Genomic DNA, 27,571 nt, shown 5'->3' with positions numbered 1-27,571 from the left:
TTCAAACAGTAGGACCCAATCCACCATAAATGGATAAATCGATTTAGTGAGCCACACATTTTTTAACAGATTAGCAGATACCAAAGGACACAATGTTAACAAGGATTAAGTGTAATTTTGAGAAACTTAGTTACATATGTAACTAAATAATGGGTTATGATAGAAAATACATGTTTATTGTGAGTTGTGGGAAAAGTCTGAAAAACGCATGTAACTTTGTATCTCCAGTGCATACTGCCAGACACACCTCAAAGGCTCAAAAAGTGGTTGCAGACTTAATATCTTGAGTGTCCACATTAAGAACACATTATCAGCCCTAAATGGTTTGGCTCAGTGGCTAGAGCGTCAGCCTGAGGACTGAAGCAGGGTCCCGGGTTTGATTCCGGTCAAGGGCATGTACCTTGGTTGCGGGCACAACCCCAGTAGGGGGTGTGCAGGAGGCAGCTGATCGATGTTTCTCTCTCATCGATGTTTCTAACTCTCTATCCCTCTCCCTTCCACTCTGTAAAAAATCAATTTAAAAAAAAGAACACATTATCATTCATTTCCTGCATCTGTCCAGATATCCTTTAGCATGCTCCCACAACCACATCATTCCTGCTCCTTTCTCTTTTTCTCTGTAACACTGACTTTCCTGCTTTAAAACTCAGAGTCACCCCCATAGAGAGTTGTACCTTTTGGACCTTGCCTTCTTTAATTTTATTTTAATTCTTTTTGTTTCTTTGGTTAATCCTCACCCAAGGATACTTTTTTTCCATTGATTTTTAGAAAGAGTGGGAGGAGAGAGAGAGAGAGAGACAGAGACAGATAAAGAGAGAAATATCCATGTGAGAGAGAACACCGTGGCCAGTTGCCTCCCACACACTCCAACCACTGAACCACACCAGCCAGGGCAGAACCAGCCTTCTTTTAAACTGCATAACCTTCCAATACTCACTATTCCTTCCTAAGTTCCACCCTCATGAATTTTCTGTATTTAAAACACACAACAAACAAACAAAAACAGCCACCTTTCCCATGTGCTATCTCTTTGAAGGTTAGTACCTATCATCTTTCCTCTATATTTTTAGTTTTTAAAACTAAGGATCAACTCTTTCCCTCCATTTTGTCTCCCACACCTTCCTAAAATCATTGCAGGCTGGTTTCTGCTGCTCAGGTTGCTGAGGGGGCCCCAAGCTGCTTACGGACTAAACAGAGCAGCCCTCTTCCAGCTCTCAGCCTCAAACGCTCTGCAACTGGCTTCTATGGCAGACTCCACACCCACCTGTATGGTAACTATGTGGAAAGCACCTAAAAATATGCCTCGCTCACAGTAAGTACTATATAACTGTTAGTTAACTTATTATCATCGATTTCTCTTCCTACCCCCTAAATACAGGCAATTGTCCGAGATTCGGTCCTCAGCAGTTTCCTTTTCTGCCCCTCCCACTGACTTCCTTGGTCTCACCTACTCACAAGGTTTCAAGGAGCCCACCTGAAGGAAGATTACAAATCCCTCTCACAAATGCTTCCCTACCTCCTGAACCACAGATCCACACTCCACATGCAAAATGCTGCCCTTTGCCACTCTCCTCGTTATCAGCAACGCCACTGTGGGCTCCCACCCTTCGTCACTCGGTCTCTTCTCCCATCGGCACCTCACCGCCATAAGCCACTGATTCCCACATTCTGTCCACTCTGCTTCCGGGATATCTCCTCTTTCTGTTCCCAGCTCCACTCCCACATCACTCCTCTGCTTCAGCCCTGCAACCTGGTTTCCACCCTCCAAGACTCCATGAACAACGTCGTCCGATAAATCTTAAAAAGAAACCCACCGCTTTGTTGGCGCTACTTACCAGGTCAAAACCCTTCCATGGATCTGCCACCCCTTCCTTAAAAAGCACAGACTGTCCAGCTGGGCACTCAAGAGCCTCCCCAGAACGGAGGGCACCAACCCCACCCCCTGACCTTCTCTTTACTCACATGCCCACAACCTGGCCCCAGGGACATCCTCCGGGCCTCCTTCCGCTGATGCCTTCAGGCACACGTTCCTGGGAAACACCCTCCCCGCTGTCCCACCACAGTCTGCCAATACTTTACCGATCGTCAATGTCCACGCCAAACCCCAAGTCCTCCACGGGCTTTCTGTTCACGATACCCTTCCTTCCCCTGCCCCAGAGACATTCCTTCCTCCTTCTGAATGCTCTCAGCGCTCCATAGGGACTCTTAAAGGCCTTCCTGTGTTCTGCCATACCTTATGCCATAAGGCTTATGGCTATTCACATGGCCTTCTTAACCTTTCTGCCTAACAGAAATCTCCTTAAAGGTAAAGACCATTTCTTTTTTTTTTTTTTTTAATATATTTTATTGATTCTTTACAGAGAGGAAGGGAGAGAGATAGAGAGTTAGAAACATCGATGAGAGAGAAACATCGATCAGCTGCCTCCTGCACATCCCCCACTGGGGATGCGCCCGCAACCCAGGCACATGCCCTTGACTGGAATCGAACCTGGGACCCTCCAGTCTGCAGGCCGACGCTCCATCCACTGAGCCAAACCGGTTTCGGCAAGACCATTTCTTAAGAATCTTGCCCTGACCAGAGCGTCAGCCTGTGGACTGAAGGGTCCCGGGTTCGATTCTGGTCAAGGGCATATACCTTGGTTGCAGGCACATCCTCAGTAGGGAGTGTGCAGGAGGCAGCTGATCGATGTTTCTCTCTCATGGATGTTTCTAACTCTCTATCCCTCTCCCTTCCTCTCTGTGAAAAATCAATAAAATATATATTTTTTTAAAAAAAGAATCTTTGTGGCCCCTTTGGACAACCAAAACCACCTTCTGATTTTTATTTATTTATTTATTTTAAAGAGAAACCTATCCATAAAGACAGCAAATCGTTTAGGAGTTCTGGGAACTCAGGCCTCCCTGGGCTACTGTGCTAAACACACAATGAAAGCCTGAAAGGAAGAGCCTACGGTTTTTAAACACGAGGAACTGACTCGGAGAGAGGGGGACAGAAGGCAGGCACCTCGGCAGTTCGCACCCCAGTGTCGGACACACCGTCCCTGGCGGCTGCGGGACTCCCATGGGAAGTCGGGGTAACTGGGTGCCAGGGCCAATTGTGCCATTTGCTTGTTTAGTGCCTTCAAGTCGCGCCCCGCGGAGCCCTTTTTTCATCTGTTCAACGAGGGGGCTTCCACTAGTGGTTCTCAACCTTCTGGCCCTTTAAATACAGTTCCTCATGTTGTGACCCAACCATAAAATTATTTTCGTTGCTACTTCATAACTGTAATGTTGCTACTGTTATGAATCGTAATGTAAATATCTGATATGCAGGATGGCCTCAGGCGACCCCTGTGAAAGGGTCGTTCGACCGCCAAAGGGGTCGCGACCCACAGGTTGAGAACCGCTGCAAGATCTCCAAGTTCCCCTCCTTGGGCCTCCCGCGTTTCTGCAAAAAGGCTTCACCTGCCTCGACACCCAGATGCCCCCCGACAAGTCTTCAGAGCTTCGCCCCGAGCCTCGCTCCCTCCGATTCCTCCTTCTCCAGGAGCTCTGGTCCCGCCTGTTGTGCGGCACTTGAGCACCTGTGTCCCTGTCAGCACAACTAAGTCACAAACTGCCCCTAGCTCTCCGACACGAACGAGAAAGTGGCCTCGGGAACGGCGATGCATCCCGCGGGCGCAGAAGCTGGCTTCCTCCTGCTGCTGCTGCTGCTGCACATCGGGAGCGCCCCGGGACCCGCAGCACAACTAGGCACCTCAGGCTGCAGCCTGAATCCCCTCCCGCCCGGCTCCCTCTCTTCCAGGACCAAAGGCTTCTTCTCTAATCCGCAGCCATAGCCTTCCTTACCGAGCAACTCGAGGTTCATCCCTGAGAACTCTGGACGCCTGGTCTCAGCTCCAGCGACGATGCCTACCCCGCGCCGGCTTCTAAGACTGCGTCTCAAAGCCGGGGGCGCTGCGAATAGCCCGGCGCTAGCTCCGGAGACTTTCTGGTGTAGAAGACCCTTCGGCTTCCTCTTTCTTCCCCCGCCTTCCCTGTTCGTTTCAAGTGGGCTGTCCAAATATATGCCTAACCAAAAAGGAAAACAGGCTCTGTCGAAATCGTTTGATTATGATATTTATTAAGGGATAAAAGTGTTTTCGTCCCTTAGTACTTTAAAAAGCGCAAGCAGTTGAGGATGTTTCTTCCCGGGTTATGTACGTGAGCTAGAAATTTCAGGCATATAGTTAGACGACTAGGACTGCTCTGTTATGTGTTCAGCGGTGTTGTCCCGGGCGGCAGCATCAGCCTCCGCAGGAAAGGTTCCGGGCAAACACGACTGACAGGAAAGCTGGAAAGGTCAGCCCCCTCGTACTCACCTGTATGTAGCTAGTTATTGTGTATCCGCCTTTACATTTGTAACGATATGCCATTGATCCCCTAGAAATGCGCGACAGTGTTTGTTAGGCCTTTCCCTCAGGCTTTCCCAGGGTTGACCAGGGCAGTGAAAAGGAAGTGGAATGAGAGGTGGGCTGAGTACCCCGGAGTGCAGACAGACTGTGATGAGATACACAAAGCAATTAGAGACAGCCAGCTGATGGTAACTAACGAGGAGGCAAATTCTGTACAAACAAGTTTCAACTATGGATGCTGTGGGCTATCACAAAACAACTGCGTTGTAGGTCGCTGCAAAAAGCCAGATCACCTGTGTGGGTTTAACGCCAGGAATCCCAGCTCCACCCTTTGGGCAATATTTTATTCTCTGTGCCTCAGTTTTCTTTTATGTAAAATGGAAGAGATAGTAGCACTTACAGAATTATTGTGAAGATTAAATGAGGTGACATATGAAGTACATAGAACAACAAGTGCCCCGTGAATATCAGCTACTATTATTTACAAACTAGCGGCCTGGTGCATGAATTGAAAGGAAATTAATTAGAAGAAATATTTTTTAATATCGCTGTCCGCCCTTTCTGTATAATAGAAGTGTAGACCAAATATGTGATCGACAATGACAGATCGAAACACAGGCGTGTGATTGGCGCCAGCGAGAGCTTTATATGTAACGCGTATGCACAAGTCAACAGCCTTTCATGCGGGAAAAGTTAAACAAGAATAAACTTGTTTAATTAGACCTGCTTTCTGATTTAGCTAAACTTTTTCCAGCCCAGTGAAGCACCCCAACTTCTCTTTCAGGTAATTGTCAGCAACACAGCAGTAAATATCAACCTGACGCAGATTATTATTGTAGATCATGCAGGGAGAACAAAGGGTAAAATATTTAACTGCAGCAGTGTTTGACTATATTCTATGTGGTGTGAAAACCTGAAGTCATTTTCAAGGTCCACCATTTCTTACTTCTTTTCAGTCGGGTCAAGTTTCTAAGCTTTCTAAATCTCCATTTTCTGGCTAATGAAAAGAAAAGGATTCCACGGAGCCTCCTATCTATCTACTCCAGGACTTCTGTGAGGATCAAATGAGATGAGGCCTGGGAAAACGATTCACAGACATTTGGTTAAAGTGTAAATGTTTCCACCCGGTTATAAAGCAAGTCGTGTTTCTGGGCTGAAGAAACTCCAAGGAGGCTAGTCGCTAGGGAGAGGAAGCCAGGTGTTGCTACATGACAGCATTACTGGGCACCCACAACGACCGTTTCCGGGCTGGCCACGGGGTCTCGGCAGCGTCAGCTGTGATTTGATGGGGTGTTGCTGGGGGGTGGGAGTGGTGGTGGTGGGGCCTGTGTCCTACTTGGGGGAAGCTGAGTGTTGCTTTGTTGGCTCCCAGTCTGCGCTGCCCTTTCTCTACAAATGGCCAGTGCACATCACGGCAGCTCCTGCATTGAGTGTCTGCCCCCTGGTGGTCACTGAACATGTCAGATGGGCAAAGGGACACTTAGCATACTGGCCTTTTATATAGATCACTTTCCCCTGTTATCTCACTTCTTTAAGGCCGTTAAGGTAGATATCAGCCCAATTTGACCAAATGCAGTAATTGAGGCTCAGAGATAGTAGACGATTTGCATTCTTTGACATATCTAAAACATTGCCAAAATGTCATCCAAAAATATTGTACTCCAGCAATGATATATAGGAGTATTTCTCAACACTCTTGTAATCAATTCATTATCATCAGTTCTCACAAACTGACAATTGAATAGATGAATAATGTCATTGTTACATTTGTTTTCATAATGAAGATGAACAATGTTTCACATGTATTTTCCTCTTCTGTGAGGTGGCCTCTTCATATCCGTTGCCTATTTTTTGGGTAGAGTCTTCATGTTGTAGGATTTTAAAAGCAAGGAATAAGATCAGATTGCTGCTTAAGAAAGAAAACAAGGACAGAGTAGAGTAGGGATTCATTAGAGGAATGGAGAGTAATTAAGAGATTACTGCTGTAATCCTGTGGAGAGACGAGGAAGACCTGACTCAAAGCCACGATAAAGGGAAGAGAGAAGGCAATGCCTTCAAGAGAGAAGAGACAGAACTGATAGAGCAGCGGTTCTCAACTTGTGGGTTGCGACCCCTTTGGGGGTCGAACGACCCTTTCACAGGGGTCACCTAAGACCATCGGAAAACACATATATAATGTGTTTTTGTGATTAATCACTGTGCTTTAATTATGTTCAATTTGTAACAATGAAATTGGGGTCACCACAACATGAGGAACTGTATTAAAGGGTCGTGGCATTAGGAAGGTTGAGAATCACTGTGATAGAGGGTCAGAAGACTGGCATGACTAAGATGTTTCTAGTTGGGGCGGCTCCATTTGCCACAACAGGGAATGCAGGGAAAGGAACAGCTCTGGCAAGGTAGATGAAGAGTCCAGATTGGGACACATTGGGTTTGAGGAACCTGTCGGAAATTCAAGTGACCATACAGACTTGGAGTTCAAAGAAGAGTTCCAAGCTACTGTATTTTATCAATTCTAATATGGACACTTTACCACACTTTAAAATCTCTTGGCTATGAATTGCCCACACTGTATTCAGAATTGAGCCCCATCTCGCTCCCCACTGTAAAATTCCACTGCAGTGGTCCCAGTATTTATCGCAATGGTCCATTTTTAACAACTGTCATTCCGTTTTCTTTCTTTAACAATCCCACCATCACAGTGGCTTCTGCTTCTTGGAGCCAACCCCTCCTTGGGTGTAGTCATTGAAATGCAGCAAATTATCAAAGTTACACCTCAGGGAAAACTTGGGCCCAGCTGGTCTTCACTCCCCTCCCCCCAACCCCACCTTTTGTGAGCACTTGGCGGCATCCTCGGGCTGCCTGTCCCTTCACTTGCCCTGGCCTGCACCCCTCGCCCCAGCTTCTGGTTCAGCAAGCTCCTCCAAAGCTATTCTTGCAACCCAGGGCAATTTGGTGGGTGACACCGGCTGCCACAGACTCCTCCTTTTGCCTGAATTGGATGGAGGGTCCTACACGTGAGGCTCTGCCAGACCCATGGCTGGAAGAGAGATGAAGAAGCTCATTTGCCAGCCTCCTCTTCAACTCAGAGGGCCAGTGGGGAGCGTAATTAAGAAAGGGAAACTGGCCGAAGCCGGTTTGGCTCAGTGGATAGAGCGTCGGCCTGCGGACTGGGGGGTCCCAGGTTCGATTCCGGTCAAGGGCATGTACCTGGGTTGTGGGCACATCCCCAGTGGGAGATGTGCAGGAGGCAGCTGATCGATGTTTCTCTTCCATCGATGTTTCTAACTATCTATCTCTCTCCCTTCCTCTCTGTAAAAAATCAATAAAGTATATTTAAAAAAAAAAAAAAAAGGGAAACTGGCCTTGGAATGAGGGGACATGGGAGTTAGTCTTGTCCTTGCCTCCCACTAGCTGTAAACATACACTACAATATACAGATGTTGTATTATAGTTGTACACTTGAAACCTATATAATTAACTGTCACCCAATAAACTCAATTAAAAATACATTAACTTTGAAAATAATTTAATTAGCTGCGTTAATACATTTAAAATGTTTATATTAGGTACTGACAAATTGGTCTTTTGTGGCTATATTCACTTCCCAATAATATAGGAAAGTAGTGCTCATAACCCACACTTATAAAGAGGTTTCTAATATTTATCTTCAGGAATCTGATAGATGGAAATATCTTTTTGGTTTTCATATGCATTCCCCCTGGTTACTAGGTGAGGATAAATATATTTTTCAAATTTTTAATTAGCCAATTTGTTATTTTTTATTGGTTTCTTCATATATTAGGAATATGAATGTTTTTATCAGTTATATAATTATTCTCTCCAAATTAATGATCTGTCTTAATTTTGCTTTTGGTGTCTTTGGATGTATATATGTCCTTTATAATTTCTATCATTTTTCTTTATGGCTTTTGGGTTTCTGATCACAGTCAAAAAAGTTCTCCCTTCCTCCAAACCGTAAATGAACATACTTACACACATTTTTTCCTGGAAGCAGAAAGCATAGTAGTTAGTTGTAGAATGAGAGGTTCTGGAACTGGACTTCTTAGGTTCAAATCCCAGCTCTGGCATTTATCAATTGCATGTCTGTGGTATTTAATATTCTCATCAGTAAAGTGGGGTTCTGGTGAAGGTTAAGTGAATATATCTATGTATCTATATATGTAAATATATAGATAGATATATATAATTTAGAGTAGTGCCTAGTATATAATAAATATTCAACGTGTATACCATTATCAAGTTCCTTTATAGTTCTCTTTAATATTTAGATCTTTAGTATACTTTTTTGTGTGCATGATTTGAGTCTATTTTTTTCCCAGGTGAATAGCTAGTTTTATAACGTCTATTTTTCCAGATTTGAAATGCCATCCCTAAGGAAGCCCCTAAGAGACCTCAACCAGTTCAGTGGCCACCCATGATAACTGCACTTCATGGACACCTTGGGATTCTACTAAAGGTAGAAATTTCTAAGTTAAATTGAACAGTGTTCAGAAACTTGGTGGACTCTCCCCTTGGAACCCCACCCAATGACAGGACCAGGGAGGCAACCCTAGTTGCCTTACTCAAGTAACAAGCCTGCGGAGCGATGTGTTCTTGGAAAAGCATACACAATCTAAAAATGTATACTTATACTATAAGCTATTTTTTCCAAAGTAGCAATGGTTAGAGAGGAAGTTAAGAGGACTCACATGAACTCTATACTACAGCACAGGGTATAGCATGTGAGATGGGGTGTATTTGGCTGTGAAGGGCGGGCTGGGATTAGTGAGAGTTTCACAAGTGTAAGAAGCTCATGCGCATTACATGACTTTTGTGTAGGGGAAGGCAGAGAACCACTGAGATTCAACGTTAGGTTTTCCTTTAAGACAATAAAAAAACACATAAGCTGTTTAAGTTGTGCTGCCATCTCCTGGCTGAACTTGTATTGCAGTCAAATCACAAGCAGTTACAGCACAAAGTGATGCAGCCATATAAGCATGAAATAGTAACCCAAACTAGTACACCCTACAGAAGGTGGCGGGCAGCCTGCTGACACTTCCTGGTGACGACAGCTAGTGCCCCTCTGCTGGCAGTGGCCAATGCTGGTGCCTGCCGAGCACTGCCTAACAAGCACATCAGAAGGTGGGTGAGCCTAAATAGAAAATTCAAACATTCCAAATGCAGATGGTCCGGTATGTAGATTCCAGCCCCGGATCCCCTCACAGTGTGATAAAGAAGAGCTAGGCTTGTGCATGAGCTCAGAATGCTGCAAGTTTGTGCTGGAAAGAAGCTGGAGAAACGTGTATGAACCTAGGAAAGGCTCTGAAAACTAAATTGCTATCACCACACCTTGCCCCCTCTTCTCCACTGTCCCACCTCCCATTTCCTTGCCCCACTTTCTGGTCGTGCTAATGTCAAGTACCTCGGAATCAAGAGTGATCTATGGGGAGCAGCATGTTCTACCGTATCCACCTCTAAGACAAACTGAAAGACATCTGACGGCAGAGGTCCCCGTGGAACAGGGATAGAATAGGGAGTGTCCTGGTGACACAGGGGAAACAAAAGCCAAACACACATGAACTTAAAACGTTAATGCGGTCTTTATTATACAGCACATCTGCTATTTGTACATCCAAACAAGTATACAGAATACTCTATAAAACCAAACCCAACCCTTCAGAATTATACGAAGCAAAGGCTTATCCCTTAATTGCGTCTCTTAAAAATACGCACAATGAACAGGGTCCTGCTGTAACAATGTGGAAATGTAACAGTGTGGAAAGAGACGGGGAGCACAAGAAAGGAGAGCGCATAAGGACTGAAGTTTGTGCCAAAGTAATTTCTCTAGTTATTGCACTTTTATCTACACACTTAGTATGTTACACTTTTATTTAACACTGTAATAAACATTAGTGCTTTACAACAAACAAAAATATTACATAAAGACAAAGACAACAAGCTGTCCAGACCGATTTTCTTTTCAACCCTCTGGGGAAGGCCTCCCCAGTGCCAGGTGTTCACAGTCTCTGCCATCATCTCAGCTGGACTGGATGTTAACACAGCAGGTGAAGTTAAAAATAAAACCCTTGTAAGGACAGTAGTGCTACTTGAAACCCCCAAGGGAGTTTGCAATGTAAGTTTCTCAAGGTTATTCCCTCCTTATCTATTAACCTCCACTAGCCCTAACCACCCCACCTCCATATTTAGAAGGATAAACCCTCTCTTTTTTTCCCTCTCTTAAGAGAAAGTGGGTTATTTGAGCCAGCAAATCCCAAAATCAAGCTTTGAAATCTCAAAGAAGCTCCTCTATTGGCAATGGACTCTGGGAGGGCCGTTGAGACCGCTCTGATGCACTGTGGAGTTTGAAGGTCCCTGATTGGGCAGATAGAACACCAAGCATGCTTTCTTGCCAAAGCAAGACCAGAGGGTGTCTCTATTCCCCCAAGTGCTACTGTGACCACCAATCCCCCTTGGTTTGTCAGTGCTGAATAAAAACCAAAACATAAAGTGTCATTCCGTGCATGTATCATGTTGCAGCCCAAACCACTTCTCCAGTAACAAAAAAATGTTTCCAACACCTTTGACAGCTCAAGCAAAGATGAAAAAAAAAAAAAATGCATTGAAGAGCTGACTGGTACTAGTTGAGAGGTCTACCATGCCCCTATATCGGTGGTAGTAAGGTATCCTTTCTTCACTGTTTCCTTGACTTTTAGTGTTAAAAATTAGGAGAGGCTGCTGCCTATGCTCTGTCCCCCTGCAACTGATGTAGTCACAAGTGACTCTTTGGTCTGGGAAGAACCAGCACTTTCCAGAGCTACTCTTTGCAGAGGATCAAGGGGCTAGGGCATCCTGTGGAAACCTCACCCAAGCGAGCATTCCTCCACCCATGACTGACCTTGCTTTGCTGCTGGCTCCTTAGGCACAGGTCAGCCACTCCTGGCTCCAGGCGCCATTCTTCCAACTGCTCTGCAGGAAGGTCCCCCACTCAGTTCTGAAGCAACATAAGTGATCAGACTGCAAGGGCATTAAAAATGGCCAGGTGATCCTTTTCGGGCTGGGGGAAACTGCCATAATTAAACTGACTAGAAGAATAGAACACAGGGTAATTATTTCGTCTCATTCTTCTCTGTGCCCCCCCCCCCCCCCCCCCCCGCCCCCTCACCACTAGCCCAAAGCTAGGAGGTAAAATCTTCAGACTTTGGTCTTGCTGAGCCCTTGACAGCCCAATTGCCACCAAACTTCTTTAATACCTAGTATCTTCCCAAGTAATATACAATACAGTACATTTCACGGCATTCCATTACTTTAATAATGGGTGCCAAGGAAAAAGAAATCTGAAATTTGCTAACAATGTTGTAAAACAAAAGCACAGTATACACGTGTTACACATATGTACTCCTGCACTCAGCCTGCTGAGTGTTTAAATAACACCTCCAAGTGTCTACATGGGGCTTTGACAGCCTGAAGACTTTCAGGAATATTCTGCACCTTTTGTCAGAATGCCTTTTTAAAAAAAAACTTAATGAACTGTAACACAATTACACATCCATTAGCCCTTTCCTCCCCACTCAGGCAAAAAATATGGGGAATCTGCTAGAAAACTGATGTTGGAGAGTTTTTCAGTTTCTCCCTAAGCCACGGGGAGAAATTGAAAGGGACTCCGGGGGGAGGAAAACCTCACCTCCCCTGTCTGAATGGGGGTATGAACTAAGGCTCCTAAGAATGTTAGGAATGTGGTCTCCATAATGGGAGCACAGACTCCTGATTATAGTCAGAGTTAAAATGACTAGAAAAGGGAACTATATAAAACTTTCTTGAAATTTCTAGAAAAAGGAACTACTATATAAAGCTTTCTTGAAATGTCATACAGAACAAGACTTACACAGATTTTTCATCAAGTAGAGACTACTCGCCTCTACTTTTTAAACTTGAAACATGGCTTCCTGGAAGGCCCATCATAGTCCCCGGAAGGGCAACGAGTTAATGCTGACAAGAATAGAGTTATTTGAAGTAAATAAGTGTTAAAAATTCTAAGAGATACACTGAACATTCCACCAAACAAGGCTGGAGCCTACAGAACCCAAAGACGCTGGGTCAGTCAACCTGTCATTTGCAAGTCCAAAGGTTTTTAGGATTCTATATGGGCTTCTAAAGGGCTACAAGGGCTCAAGGGGCTACTATACTCACACATGTCATAATCAGAGCCCAGGAGAGCCAGAGTTAAAAACTGAACTTTAAAAGTTATATGAGCCCGGCTGATGTTGCTCAGTGGTTGAGCGTCAACCTATGAACCAGGAGGTCACAGTTCGATTCCTGGTCAGGGCACATGCTCAGGCTGTGGGCTTGATCCCTAGTGGGGGGCAAGCAGGAGGCAGCTGCTCAATGATTCTCTCTCATTATTGATATTTCTATCTCTCTCTCCCTCTCCTTTCCTCTGAAATCAATAAAAAAATATTTTTTAAAGTTATATGAAAAATTTTTTGTAGACTCCATGTATACCGTTAATGTTTGAGAGATGGACACTGTGACAACCCTAGAAAATTCCAGCAGCCAACCTGCCCATTATCTTACACACCTACTCCGGGTCCTGGTTTCCCAGTTCGGGACTAGGCACAGGGTCAGACCACAGTGCTTGGAGCTTAGGCAGATGGAGCAGTTACTCACTCCACTGTCCATTCCCTCACCTACCTCTTTTTCTAAATCGAATGGACTATTTGAATAGTTGAGGGAGGCTTGAAATGAAGATCTGAGATGCACCAATGTTTAAATTGTTCCCCTTCCTTTGACTGGCATAAGAATTTCTCTTCTGATGCACACTTTGTGGCAAACTCTCCCAAAGACCACCACCCACCTTCTGAATGCAAGGGAGGGGCCCTCCCCAGGCACTAACACCCAGGGGAAAGGGGCACACACGGAACTACAAAAAGTGCTCTTCTCGTCCATCTGGTTCTTTTCTGCTAACATTTAAAATAAGGAAAAAAGAAGGGACAAGTGGCAGAAGAAACCCTGGTTAAAAGCTCAACGATCAAGTTCAAAAACATCAGTGTGTTAGATTCAAACTCAAAAGGAAGAGTTTCTGGGGTGTTTTTTTAAGTTTTAAAAAACAAGCTGGTATCCATCTAACGGGTTTGTATGGAGACCCACGGCCTCCAGATCACTGTCCACTTCTCAGTCTCACCAAATACTTAACACTGAGTCAATTTTACTCAGACACTCACCCCTAAGTATCTTGTTAACTGGCGCTTCCTCATCTTGAGGATGAAGAGAGAAAAAAAAATGAAGACCCAAGGGTAGAAGAGATTCTGTTTTAGGAGTAGCGGTAACTCAAAATCCAATAGCTCGCGCACACGCACGCACACACTTTTGTCTTTGTGGCCTCTTGGTGATGTAACTGTGAAGTACTCTCCCAGAAGTCAGGGCTATGTGGTCCGGTAAGTGTAAACACACTGGCATTGGAAGGAACAGAGAGCTTTGTTTCTAGCTTTATCGCTGGGGCCTCTGGCTATTGCAACAGGAGATCTCTGGGTCTCAGTATCCGCACATTAAGTTTTTGCGCCTATGTTTTCACAATTCCAGAACCGAGCTTACATTTTCTAATGGTTCTGACAACTGGATAGAACCAAACTATCCCTAGCTAATGCCAAAACTATGAAAATTATAGTTTTTAATACTATTGCCAATGCAGTGTTCCACTTGTCTTAGAAACATACAGTAAAACAGACAATGGTAACATTTACCTCCTTTTCAGTTCTGAGGCCAGAACATTGCTTTCTTCAGCCTTTTACCCATGTCCTAGACAATATTTTGCTAAAGAAATAGCTTGAGGCATCAGTGAACTGCTGAATATGCTCAGCCATTCGGACAGCACTATCCAGGAGTCACCTCTGCCTGGGGAGGTCTCAAGCTGCCCAGCAAGCATCAGTTCCCCTGGGAGCTCTCTTAAAAAACAACTGTCAAATTCTTCCCATGGCCAAAAGGTGGGGGAAGGAAAGAAATAGAGAGTAAAAGAGAAAGGTCTTTGCTTTCAAGTAGAATCATCTAGCCCTCTGTTTGGCTGCTCAGAATTGGACTTGCATAGCCGGTCCATGATGCCCTGGAGCATGGGCTGGACAATGCCCAAGAGAGGTCTCTGAGAGGGGTCGCCATCCCAACACGCTTCCATCAGCTGCCAGCACTCCTCATCAAACACAGGAAGGCGTTCGGGGCGGGCCCCTAGAGAAAGAAGCATGGAAATAAGACCAAAGTTAGTGAGAGGGCGACCAATACAACAAACAGGCATGCTCAGCTCTCAGGCTAATGACCCAGTTGGGGATCAGGATGCTCAAGAATGCAATAAGCTTTGACTTCAACTGCAAATACCTAGGTTGGAACCTAATAGTAACAGTGATGGTAAACTGGAACACACTGGCATAGCAAGTTGAAGAGTTGGAAATTTTAAAGAAAAGCCTTTTTGAGATAGTTCCGTAACGTGTTGCCTGATGGGAGGCCCTGCTGCAGTGCCTGGTCTCAGTCTGCTCTTAACAGGGGAGTTTGGACAAAGTAGGGCTTGTGGCTCTTACCTCTCCGCACATTGTTCCAGAGATGGTCTTTGCTGGCACACCTCTCAAATGCCTCAGGGAGCTTGACAGAGCCTGAGCAGATATACCAGAAAAGAATGCCAAAAGCGTAGACATCCACGGAATTATCATACTTCCCTACAGCAAGAAGGGGTGACATACAGTGAGCCAGGGAGAGACATCAATAGCATCACCACTAACTTGCACCTGCAGAGGTCTTTACACACTTTTTTCTAAAGCTTTTAGCATCCATTATCTCTCATAACAACCCTATTAGGCAGGACACATTCATAATGCCCATTTTATAATAAAAAGAACTATGGCAGTGAAGGCTAAAGCTAGGTATTAAGAGACCCAAGACTAGAACTTGACAAAGGAGAAGGAAAACATGCCTTTTATTTTAATGGGACAGTCAAAAAGATTAAGGTCATATTAGGGAAATAAAGTTAGAAATACAGGTGGGTGGGCAAGTTGGAACCAGAGTATAAAGATTTTTATAGGCAGACAGAAGAATCAGGAGTCAGTGGACAACAGAAGTCATTTATGCTTCAGAGCAGTAGACGACATGAAGAAAAGTATTTTAGAAAGATTATTCTGACAGCAACAGAATGGACTGCAGTAGAAACAATCCAAAGAATTTAAATACGAAGTAGCCAAAAAAACATGATAGCAGGGGAAACAGAAATTTAATTTTTTTCTTTAGTTTTGAACTTTATTTATATAGAACCATATCATACGTGCGGTGCTGTATTTGGCTTCTTTGAGTTATTGTTTTATTTGTGAAATTAATCCATGTTTTACTAGATGTATTTCACTTTCATTGAGATTCAGTATTCCAATGATTCTCTCACAATTTAGGTATCTGTTTTATATTAATAGACATCTAAATGGTTTTTTTTTTTTTTTAATATATTTTATTGATTTTTTACAGAGAGGAAGGGAGAGAGATAGATAGTTAGAAACATCGATGGGAGAGAAACATCGACCAGCTGCCTCCTGCACATCTCCCACGGGGGATGTGCCCACAACCCAGGTACATGCCCTTGACCAGAATGGAACCCGGGACCTTTCAGTCCACAGGCCGATGCTCTATCCACTGAGCCAAACGGGTTTTGGCGACATCTAAATGGTTTATTTCTAGTTTGGCTTAGAGCTTCTATTACTTGGTTCTGCAGAAATTTAATTTTAAAAAGTAAGTCTAGAGAAAGAAAAAGGATGACTGTGAACTTTGTTCGATGTGGGCAGGACTATAGCCCTCCAGGTAAGTCCTAATTCTTATGTGGATCACTCAGTGAAGGGCTGGGGGAGGATTTGTGCACGAGGCTGATGAGAGGATTCAGATATATTGCTAATTTAACTACTACCAATGCCACTAAGTTATCTGTGATTACCTTCCATTTTCCCCAACAATCATACAACCCCTCCTCATCTACTCAGGATCAAACCTTGGAGTGATTGTTTCTGTTCATCACTCATATCAACTTTTAAAAAACTTGCCCATTTCTCCTCTGAATTATCTTAAATCTGTCACTGTTTTTTGTTTCAGCACAACCTAATCATGAAGACAGCCTCCATTTCCCTATGTTGGTTCTTGCCACTCACGTTCCCTCTACCTACTGCTGCTAAGCTAATCTTCCATAAACATTTTTCATTCCTTACCTGCTCAAGAGTGCAACAGCACCTTACTTCTTCAACATTAATTCTTCACTCCTGTGTGAATTTCAAGTTCATTGCATTTTCTCTCCAACTTGGTTTGCTAGTATTCCCCCAATGGATTTCTTTCCTGTCATGCTTATTTCTATTCTGCATTTTTCCCTATTTTCCATTCCTCAGCTTCCAGAATTTCTTTCTTTCATGATACATGGTTAGACACTAGAAACAGAAAGACCTCGATTCCACTTCTAGTTCCATGACTTGCTAGCTCAGTGTCCTGGGTGGATTCTTTAGCAATCTGGCCTTGACCTAACTTTATCCATAATATAGACACAAAAATGCATCAATATCACTGCAGAATTCTAGTGAGGATTAAATGGAATAAAATATATGAAAAATATATGCTGCTTAGCTCAAAGAATATACTTAATAAATATGAATTCCTTTCCCACTTACCAATTTTTCCAGATCAGACTCAAGCTCTAACTAAAATATTACCTCTACCACAAAACTATCAGACATTTCAACCTTCATTTATCCCTTTTCTGAATACCAACATTACATCATGTAGCATTTAACTTAGCACTTTATCACATGTTATCTTATACTGCCCTCTTAGTTATTTTACCTCTGTCAGTATATCTCTGCTATCTATAAGTTCTTTAATGATAGGCAACAACTCCTAACATAGTATAGGAGTTATTCAATCCATTCCTTATGATTAAATAATTGGTTATTATGGCAGTTATGGCCCAGAGAGACATCCAAAAGAATAGTTGGCGACTCCTATTTGCACTTTTCTTTCTGGCCCCTTTTCCTCTTTACTTTCCCCCCACTGGTCTTAGTTTCTCCTGTTCTCCTTTCTCCCTTGCCTGTGCTGGATCTGCCAGGACTACTTGTGGACACTGCCCGTAGTTCAAAGGGTAGCACTCAGGTCAGAGTACAGAGCCCCAGCCAAACCCACTCCCTGCCCTCCAGCTTACCTGTGAAAAGTTCAGGGGCCATATGGATTGGCGTCCCCACAATGCTGCCTGACATCATGGCCTCTGGCTTGCAGAATCCTAAGTCAGTGATCTTGGCTCGGTTCTGCTTGTCCAACTGCCAACAAAACAGGGTAAGAGTCACCCTGTGTCTGATCCTGCACAGAGCATTCAGCTCAGCTGCATCCCCAAACTCGCAAGTAGGTGTCTACCTCATAGCAGTACTTAACCAATCCTGCCTCCTGCCTCCCTGTCTCCAGATTCATTCCCAATAGTATCTTCTCCCCAGACTGTAAGCAACCTCATGGGGGGACTGCCCTTTTCATCTTGGGGTTCCCAGCACTTAGCATAGTGCCCCACACTTTCAGGAGCTTGACAAATCTTGGAAGAATGAATAAGTGAAGAACACTGTGGAAAGTATTTCAGTTCCTGATTATTATCCTCTGACCTCCAGGCACCAGGAAACAAAGCTCTAAGTAAGAACACTGAGGTCCTCTGGGCAGCTGAAGGAAGTTTCTGGAATTCCCTGTAGTTTCCTTTCCTAAAGGTCCAAGTAAATAAACCTGTGTCTGATTTGGTAATTGAGAAGCCTCTTAGATTTCAGCCTATACTTTTAAGAAGATCTTTCCTTTCCCCCAAATTGCTATGTCTTTACACATCATTTAAGTGATGCCAGAGACAACCCAAGAATAATCCAATCTGTTCTTGAGAGGAGTACGTCAAAAGATTCTTTGTAATTTAGATAAGAGTCTCATGACATTTTAAGGAGCATTTACCCATCTTAGTCCAGTATTTCTGATCAAACCCTAAGCAATAACAAGACTTGGAATCCTTAAAAATATCACTGTCACAAAGCGAAAATGGCGGAAGACCTATTCTAGATTAAAGGAGGCTAAAGAAATATGACAACAAAATGCACTGTATGATCCTTGGCTTGGATCTTAGATCAAATAAATAGACTGTATGTGAGATAATGGGACATACTTGGGACAACTGGAAAATGTTAATACAAACAGTATATTAACTAATAGTACTGTATCAATGTTAAATTTCTCCGGTGTGATAATGGCATTTTAAAAAATATATTTTCATTGATTTCTGAGAGGAAGAGAGAGGGAAAGATAGAACATCAATGATGAGAGAGAATCATTGATCAGCTGCCTCCTGCACACCCCACACTGGGGATCGAGCCTGCAACCAATCATGTGCCCTGACCGGGAATCGAACAGTGACCTCCTGGTTCATAGGTCAATGCTCAACCATGAGCCATGCCAGTGGGCATGATATGGCATTTTAATTACATAGAAGATGTCCCTTTTTTTTTTTTTTAGGAGATACAAGCTGAAGTACAGGCATACCTCAGAGATATTGCAGGTACGGTTCCAGAACACTTCTATAAAGCCAATATAATATTGCAATAAAGCAAGTCACATGAAGTTTTTGGTTTCCCAGTGCACATGAAAGCTATTTTTATATTATACTGTAAGTCTGTTAAGTGTGCAATAGCAATATATCTTTTAAAAAACAAGGTATGTACATTAATTAAAAAATACTTTATTGGTAAAAAATGCTAACCATCAGGATGGGAGCTTTGGCCTCAGACTGATGGTGGCAGTAGTGCAGATGGGCTGGGCAGGGGCCATGGCAGTAGCAGCAGAGGTGGCAGGGGCGGGGTGGCTGGTGGTAGAGGAGGCTGGAGTCTTTAGGGAACTGTATAGGTGGAGGCATGGTTCGGGCCAGCAGCGAGAAGGCCTGAGGGGCACTGCGGGTGTCACATGACAGCTTTGAGAGCTTTGCATAGGAGTGAACAACCAGCCCTACTTCTGTGAGAGTGGTCACCGCTACAGGGAGCCTGGCTGCTGCACCTACTACTACGAGCTCTGGTGGTTCTGGCCGCTCTGGACTGTCCTCATCCTCTTTAACTACTGTTGCACATTCCATCATCCACGAGCTAAACTCTGGCTGCAGCAACAGCAGCGGCAGCATGAGATCAACTTGTTGGCCCACCACGGAGCATGCCACAGAGCATAACACGGAGCTGGCCCTGTTCCTAACAGTTCACTGCTTGACCTTCGCCTCCTCAGTGCCTTCAAGCCCCCCAGCCTAGGAGGATGTGGTTCACCTCCCAGTCACACCACCTCCTTACACTGCCATCCAGGGTGCCCCTTGACTGTTCCCAGGGAATGACTGCAGCTCCTCTACTTCTAGCTGCCCTGCCCACTGCAAAGGAGCAAACACGAAAGGTGTTTCTTCACCCCAGAGTACCCCCCTCATCAGCAGAGGGGGCCTGGGGCATGGGTTGAGCCCTGCCCCCATATCCTGACGCTATTACCAGCTGACTGGTGACTTGGGTATGGAGCTCTGCCCTTATCCTGACTCCCGTAGTCAGTCAAGGAGGCTAGGGCTAGATCTGGGGACCACGCCCCTTGTACATTGCCCCTAGATCCCATACCCCAGGTTTCTTCTGTGGGGCTGGTCCCAACTCCCTGAGTTCTCCTCGGCTCTCCCTGCCCTCCCAGAATCTGTCTGAAAGCGCTGGAGTCCTGAGGAGAGGGGCTATGCTGGAAGGACTGTGCTAGCTCTACCTCCAATGACATGCACAATGATCTCACTGAAGAGATATGAACAACAGCAAAAAATGCTAACCATCATCTGAGATTTCAGTGAGTTGTAATCTTTTTGCTGGTGCAGGGTCTTGCCTCAATGTTGATAGCTGCTGATTGATTAGGGTAGTGCCGGCAGCAATTTCTTAAAACAACAATGACGTTTGCTGCATCAATTGATTCTTCTCACTAACAATTTCTCTGTAGCATGTGATGCTGTTTGATAGCATTTACCCACCATGGAACTGCTTTCAAAATTCAAGTCAGTCCTCTCAAACCCTGCTATTAAATTATTCCTTGTTCCATCGGTTATAGAATGGATGTTTTGTTAGCAGGTATGAAAACAACATTAATCTCCTTATACATCTCCATCAGAGCTCTTGGATAACCAGGAACATGTCACTGAGCAGTAATATTTTATTTATTTATTTTTAAAAATATTTTATTGATTTTTTACAGAGAGGAAGGGAGAGGGATAGAGAGTTAGAAACACTGATGAGAGAGACATCGATCAGCTGCCTCCTGCACACTCCCCACTGGGGATATGCCCGCAACCAAGGTACATGCCCTTGACCGGAATCGAACCCGGGACCCTTGAGTCCGCAGGCCGACGCTCTATCCACTGAGCCAAACTGGTTAGGGCAGAGCAGTAATATTTTAAAAGGAATCTTTTTTTCTGAGCAGTGGGTCTCAACAGTGGGCTTAAAATATTGAGCCAACATGTAAACAGATGTGCTGTCATCCAGGCTTTGTGGTTCCACTTACAGAGCACAGGCAGAATAGATTTAGTGTGATTCTTAAGGGCTCTAGGATTTTCAGAATGGTAAATGATCAGTGGCTTCAACTTGAAGTCACCAGCTGCATTAGCCCCTAACAAGAGAGTCAGCCTGTCCTTTGAACCTTTGAAGCCAGCCATGGTCTTCTCTAGCTGAGAACCTCATAGATGGCCTCATCTTCCAATAGAAGGCTGTTTCATGTACACTGAAAAATCTGTTGTCTAGTGTAGCCACCTTCATTAATTATCTTAGCTAGATCTTCTGGACAACGTGCTGCGGTTGCTACATCGGCACTTGCTGCTTCAGAGTTTTTCCTTAAACCCTGTGAACCTACCTGTGCTAGCTTCAAACTTTTTGTCTGCAGCTTCCTCACCTCTCTCAGCCTTGAAAAGAACTGGAAAGAACTAGGACCTTGCTCTGGATTAGGCTTTGACTTAAGGAAATGTGGCTGGTTTAATCTTCCATCCAGACCTCTAGACCATTCTCCTCATCAGCAATAGGCTGTTTTGCTTTCTTAGCATATGTGTGTTCACTGGGCCGCACTTTTCCTTTCCTTCGCGAACTTTTCCTTTGCATTCACAATTTAACTAACCAGCACAAGAGGCCCAGCTTTTGGCCTCTTGACTTCCAATGTGCCTTCCTCACTGAGCTTAATCATTTCTAGCTTTTAATTTAAAGTGAGAGATGGGTGATGTTTCCTTTCACCTGAACACTTTGAGGTCATTGTGAGGTTATTAATTGGCCTAATTTCAACATTGTTGTGTGTCAGGGAATCAGTAGAGCAGTCAAAACACACACATTTAATAATTGTTTATCACCATATACGGGTGTGGCTTGTGGTGCCCCAAGACGATTTCAATAGTAACATCCAAGGTCATTAATCACAGATCACCATAACAAATATAACAACAAAAATTACCAAAATGTGACACAGCGACATGAAGTGAGCAAATGCTATTGGAAAAAAGGCACCAGTACACTTGTTTAAGGCAAAGTTGTCACAAACCTTCAATTTATAAAAAACACAGTATCTGTGAAGTGTGTTGAGCAAAGCACAATAAAACAAGGTATGTCTATATTTAGGAATGACAGGTTATCTGCAATTTATTTTCATAAAAAACGTGTGTGTGTGTGTGTGTGTGTGTGTAGAGAGACCACTAGGAAAAATAAAGAATATGAATCTGGGTGAACAGTATATAGGCTTTCATTGCACTGCTCTTTTAATTTTTCTGTAAGTTTAAATGTTTTCAAGTGTTGGGAGAAAAAAACCTAAAGCAATATGAACTGGGTCTCTGATGCAAGTCCCCACTCAACTTTAAGTCCAAAATACCACCCAACTACTCTGCTATTAACTCTACTACTTTCCCTCCAGTCTTCTCCTAGAAAGACCACTTAACCCAGAGGCAGCACGTTCTGCTGGAGAAGCAGCTCTTCCTTACCAGCACATTTTTCAGTTTGATATCACGGTGGACGAGTCCCTGGCTGTGCAGGAAGCGGATTCCTTCCACCACATCTAGTGCTATCTGCAAACGTGTCTTCAAGGTCAGCCCAGCCTTGGGGAAACAAAAGCTTATTTGTCACTAGCAAGACAACTTGTCAATCCAATCTGCTTACACCAGCGAAGAGTTCCTTGTGTGGGGTCTGAAAGACTGGCTGCACTAGGGTATACAAGGACAGAAAAGTGGATGGAAAAAAAGGGGGAAGAGGAAATCAGTTAGGAGAGGGAAGTAAAGAAAAAGCAAAGAAGGGCAAGCTATGCAGGCCAGATAGAATCCCTTGGAGGCTGCACTTCAGCTGGATAATCCCCACATGTGACTAGGAGAAGTGCAACCAAATGATTAGAGCCATGAGCTCATTCTAATGCCTAAACATCATACTGACTTCTCATGGTTCCTGCAAGCATTTCTAAGGATTCTTCTGTCCTACTTCTGGAAGCTTCCAAGCAAACTGGTACAGGAGAAATCTATGGGAAGGGGCCTACCCAGATATCCTGGGTTAGCTTTCCCCCCATTCTACTAAGCTCCGGTCATAGACAAAAGAAACCTCTAGTCCTTTTGGTGGTTATTTTAGATGAGGGAAACACAGCATCCAACTGAGGGTCTTTCACTTGAATAAAATCTTTTGATAGCTTCTTGCTATCTATTAACAGAATTTGAATTCTATGGAAACTCTGAACATTTTCAGTCCTCTATAACTTGCTCCAAACATTGCTTGACACGTTACCCCCTGCCCCCTCAACAATTCCAAAATGAACCAGCTCTTCCAATGTTGATGAGTGTCCTTACTGGCCTTCCAATGCTCTTGGCATTGCACTATTTCCTCCCCCTGGTATGGCCCCTTCTTCCTAACTGTCCAAATGTTAGCCATCAATGTGTACTTGTTACACTCAAATGCCCCATCTTCATAGAATATTCACTGACTATAATTCTCTTCAAAGTCCTGGTAATTATACTTTTTGATTCTATGGTGCTTAATAAAGGGCCTTGTACAAAGTAGTCACTATTAAACATATGTGTTGACTAAACAACAAAAACTGGATATACATTGACAGCAAAAAGGGAAAGAACAGCAGCGTTACAGGAAGTTTTTCTGTGCTTCTGAGTAGTCTAGATTTTCCCCACCACAGGACGGAAAAGTGGTTAAGTTACAGTATTCTGGATATGAACTGGGCCAAAAAATAGATTCTGAAAATTTTTTAAAGATTTTTTGGAAATAAGGGTAATAAAGGTTGATTATTCCAACAATGTCTTATAAAGGGTTGAAGCTCTAAACAAACAAGAAAGGATGAAAGGCCAGGCAGGAACCTGCGGATCTGGCCGTCAGCTGGACCTCACTCTCCCTGCCTCGCCTCACCTTCAGCCCAGTGTAGAGGTCCCGGTGGAGCCGCTCCATAATGAGCAGCACGGCAATGCTGGAGCCACCACCGTAATTGTAGTCGATGACAGAACCGTGGAGGTCCACCAACCGCTCATGCTTCGGCAGAGACCTGGCAGGAAGGAGAGAGGTCTGGGCTATAATGCACAGCATGCCACCATGTGGGAAGGAACACCCTGAAGACATGCTTAGTCTATGCCCATAGGTAATGGCCCTCAGTACAGAGAGAGGGCACAGAGAATGGCTTCTCAAACAAGGACAAAGAATTATGGAATCTAAAAATTGATTAAGAACTAAGGTATTAAGAACTAAGGAAGAAAGTCAAATGAAAGGATGAGTCTGAGAAGTTAGGATGTTGGGAAAGGGCAGCCAAAGAACGTAAAGACCTTGAAGAGAGCAGTTTCAGACCAGACATGCAAATACTGGTCCACCACATTCTTAGACCTGGGTGTGGAAAGACCCGGCATGCTGTAGCTCTTGGTACAAAATTTATGCCAGGCTCTGGCTTCTTCTCTGGATTTGTTCCCACCGAGGTGAACGAGACCCTACCCACCTCATGTAGTGAAACTCCAGGGCCAGGTCATTCCAGTGCTTCTCATCGGGAGGAACAACCGACTTGAGGGCACAAGGGAAGTGTCCCCCCCAGTTGTCACAGAGGTACACCACACCATACTGGCCTCGGCCCAGTTCCTGTCCCAGTTTAGGTTTATCTACAAGGTACAGAGACAGAGATAAGGCAGGAGGGATGGGAACTTGCTGGGCAACCTCCCCAAAATTCTTAGCCATGGACCTGCCTAGAGGCAGGAAGTCCTAACTATGCTTGGGAAAGATTCTGATGTCATTCTAAGCCAGCAGAAAGTAACCTAACTGGTTTGATGGAAATAGACTTCGGTCACGTTCTTTGGAGTACATAAATAGCAGAACCACACACACTTCAGGAATGCAACAACACATCAGGGAGTGCTAGGCAGCTTCGCAAGGCCGCAGTTTTGGACACTGGGATTCTCCAAGGCTGAACAGGAGAACCCTCCTCCAATTTACTTGTGGAAAAAAAGACTCACGATGCAGCAGGACATCCTGTAAAGAACGGCTCTCCAGAGAAAGGCGCGCCAGGCGGGGGGCATGATCTTTCCGAACCTTCAGCCACAGATCCTCAGTTTTCTCCAACCGGCCTGAGTGGCCAGCTTCCAGCTGGGAGGACACACACACAAAGAAGACATGACCTAGTTAAGTCCTAGCTCTGGCTTCCTCCCCTGTTGTATAAGAATAATATCTGCCTCATCAGAATAACTGTGAGAATTAAATAAGATGTATGTAAGATATTTAGCTCAGAGATTAGTCATAATGGGCTCTCAACAAGTAGTAATTTTTCCTCCTGGATGCATATCACATCTACCCACTCTCACCCAGCACACACACATAACACATATTCTCTCACACACACACCAAAGGGACAAGCAGATGTCATATAATTACAAATTAGTATTGAAGTTGGATAGTCATCCCTTTCTGTCATCAATCCTAAAATTCTTCATAAACTTACACAAAATTCCTGCCCCTCGATTTTTATTCCTTATTCAATGAAACGGGGAGAAATTAACTGATTCCCTGCATTCTCCCTAGAGTTAAAATAGAAAAATATCCACATGAAAAACTTATTAACAAAACTTCCTGTGATGTGGTATTATCCTTAACGTAGAGGGTGGGAAACCTTTTTCCTGCCAAGGGCCATTTGGATATTTATAACATCATTCACAGGCCATACAAAATTATCAACTTGAAAATTAGCCTATGTTTTCTACATTTGGTCAAACATTTAATTAATTCACTCCTAATGCCTTGGCAGGGCCAGACCAAATGATTTCATGGGCCTTATATGGCCTGTGGGCCAGACACCCTTTAACAGAATTAAAAAAAAAAATATATATATATATATATATATATATATATATGACTTCTTAAAAATTATGTGAACAGGAGTAAAATATTCCCCAATGGATGAGGTTCTTCTCTGCTTGACCCAGCAGTATCTCCCTCCCTACATACCCACCTGCCTCAAGGAGGCTGCAAAAGCCTCATGAGAACTATTGAGCCGGGTCCGGAACTGGCTGCAAATGCTTTTGGCCAACTTGGAGGCACTGAGGCTCTCAATGGCTTCCTGGGCCACCTTCCTCTTCCATTCTATTGTGATGGCAGGTGGGCTCACCCACGTGATGCGCTGGATGATCTGCCAGGACAAGAATAATAAGAACATTGAGGATGGGAGACAGAAACCACTAAAATACACCAGACCCTTTCCATTCTTTTAAAAATATTTTTAATTGATTTTTTTAGAGGAAGGAAGAGGGAGAGAGAGAAACATCAATGAAGAGTAAAGCATAGATCAGCTGCCTCCTGCACTCCCCCTACTGGGAATCAAGCCTGCAACCTGGGCATGTGCCCTGACTGGGAATCAAACCAGCAACCTTTAGGTATATGGGACGATGCCCAACCACCTGAACCTCACCATTCACGGCTGGCTTCCTTCCTTCCTTCCTTTTCCTCCCTCCCTCCCTCCCTCCCTCCCTCCCTTCCTTCCTTCCTTTTTCTTCCTTCCTTCCTTCCTTTCTTAAATTGATTTAGAGAGGAAGGGGGAGAGGGAAGGAGGAAAGGAGAGAGGAAGAGAGAGGTGGAAAGGGGAAAGAGAGGGAGAGAGAGAAACACTGATTTGTTGTTCCACTTATTTGTGCATTCCTTGGTTGATTCTTGTATGTGCCCTGACTGAAGATTAAACGAACACACAACCTTGAAGGGTCAGGATGATGTTCTAACCAACTGAGCTACCCCGCCATGGCTGGTTTATCCATTCTTAAGACAGAAGCCCTATGAAGTCTAAGACTCCACTCTAATTCTATCTACTTCAAAATCAGGGCTCAGCCCAAAGGAAAGCATTAAAGAACAGTAGGCCTAGTGTACGTGCTCACAAACTCTCAATACATTATATCCAGTACCAGGAAGTACCTGATAAATCCCTCTGTGAAGTTAGTAAATAACTCCATTTAAAAGGAACCACATATGGCCTCAGGCAATAAAGCCTGGTTCTGAGAAAACATTTAGATTTGGACAAAGAAATATGAAAAAGCTAGTGAAGCAGTCTTACGGCTCCATAAAATAGAACTTAAATACACCACTTTTAGGAGTTCAAGGTAGCAATGTTAATAATTACATCAGAATAAGCAAGAACCAGAATTCTCCCAGAAAGGCAGACTAGGGAAAATGGCCACCTCACACTAACAGATCCTAGGTATTGTGACTAAGATTCATTCGAGTCAACTGAAGGCTGACCATTTTTTCTCTAAGCAACCTCTACCTGTTTGATTTGCTCCCACAGCATCCTTGTAACCGAGGAACCTGAGTGAAACGTGACTTCCACATGATAGGCAGCATTTAAGATCTGGAAGAGAACACACAGAAGAAAATCAGTATGCCCTAAGTGGTTTTTTACAAAAGGCAATAAATGATATTTACTTCAAGAATATAGCCTGGTCTCAAGGTTCTCAAACTTATCCCGCAATATAAGTGCAGAGTCAATGCAAGTTGATCATCTATGTTGTGACTATTTGGGCCCCTTTTCTTCACCTTCGTGCTCATTGCCTTAACTGCAATTATACAGTTCACGAGCACCCCCCACAGGCAGTGGTCATATGACAGGAAAACAAAACAAAATTCTAACTGGATCAGCAAAATGTTGAAAGGGAAATTGCTGGCCACCTT

The 27,571-nt window shown here is 44.1% G+C and overlaps 2 protein-coding genes and 2 long non-coding RNA genes across 6 annotated transcripts in view; 1 reads left to right on the top strand and 3 right to left on the bottom strand.

Moving 5' to 3' along the window:
- Nucleotides 1-4,002, bottom strand: part of RBBP5 (RB binding protein 5, histone lysine methyltransferase complex subunit) — a 28,119-nt gene extending 24,117 nt beyond the window's left edge. For both annotated transcript variants that reach the window (XM_070396471.1, XM_070396472.1), the window contains exon 1: nt 3,829-4,002. In XM_070396471.1, the coding sequence (XP_070252572.1) occupies nt 3,829-3,847 (19 nt within the window). In that variant the 5' untranslated portion in view covers nt 3,848-4,002. The remainder of the gene's footprint in view (nt 1-3,828) is intronic.
- A 247-nt stretch (nt 4,003-4,249) lies between these two features.
- LOC138996446 (uncharacterized) lies at nt 4,250-27,312 on the top strand. Of its 2 annotated transcripts, none has more exons than XR_011468759.1 (5): nt 4,250-4,320; nt 8,752-8,853; nt 18,897-18,939; nt 22,317-22,486; nt 27,189-27,312. It is a non-coding gene; the product is annotated as an uncharacterized lncRNA (long non-coding RNA). The 2 variants fall into 2 exon arrangements; XR_011468760.1 differs by having other exon boundaries at nt 4,280-4,342.
- Nucleotides 9,958-11,501, bottom strand: LOC138995375 (uncharacterized). Its single transcript, XR_011468619.1, has 2 exons — nt 11,272-11,501; nt 9,958-10,422 (listed from the first exon to the last, which is right to left on the bottom strand). It is a non-coding gene; the product is annotated as an uncharacterized lncRNA (long non-coding RNA).
- DSTYK (dual serine/threonine and tyrosine protein kinase) overlaps nt 11,535-27,571 on the bottom strand; it is a 55,986-nt gene continuing 39,949 nt past the window's right edge. Inside the window, exons 5-13 of the mRNA XM_070397664.1 lie at nt 27,168-27,251; nt 25,869-26,045; nt 24,880-25,009; nt 24,372-24,528; nt 23,798-23,930; nt 22,384-22,497; nt 17,569-17,683; nt 14,936-15,070; nt 11,535-14,588 (exon numbers count right to left, since the gene is read on the bottom strand). Coding sequence (XP_070253765.1) covers nt 14,401-14,588; nt 14,936-15,070; nt 17,569-17,683; nt 22,384-22,497; nt 23,798-23,930; nt 24,372-24,528; nt 24,880-25,009; nt 25,869-26,045; nt 27,168-27,251 — 1,233 coding nt within the window. The 3' untranslated portion in view covers nt 11,535-14,400. The remainder of the gene's footprint in view (nt 14,589-14,935; nt 15,071-17,568; nt 17,684-22,383; nt 22,498-23,797; nt 23,931-24,371; nt 24,529-24,879; nt 25,010-25,868; nt 26,046-27,167; nt 27,252-27,571) is intronic.

This window comes from Myotis yumanensis, unplaced genomic scaffold (assembly GCF_028538775.1).
Source record: "Myotis yumanensis isolate MYYU_CA2020_CCGP unplaced genomic scaffold, mMyoYum1.0.hap1 SCAF_17, whole genome shotgun sequence".
NCBI lineage: Eukaryota > Metazoa > Chordata > Mammalia > Chiroptera > Vespertilionidae > Myotis > Myotis yumanensis.
This window is presented reverse-complemented; position numbering and strand designations above follow the sequence as displayed.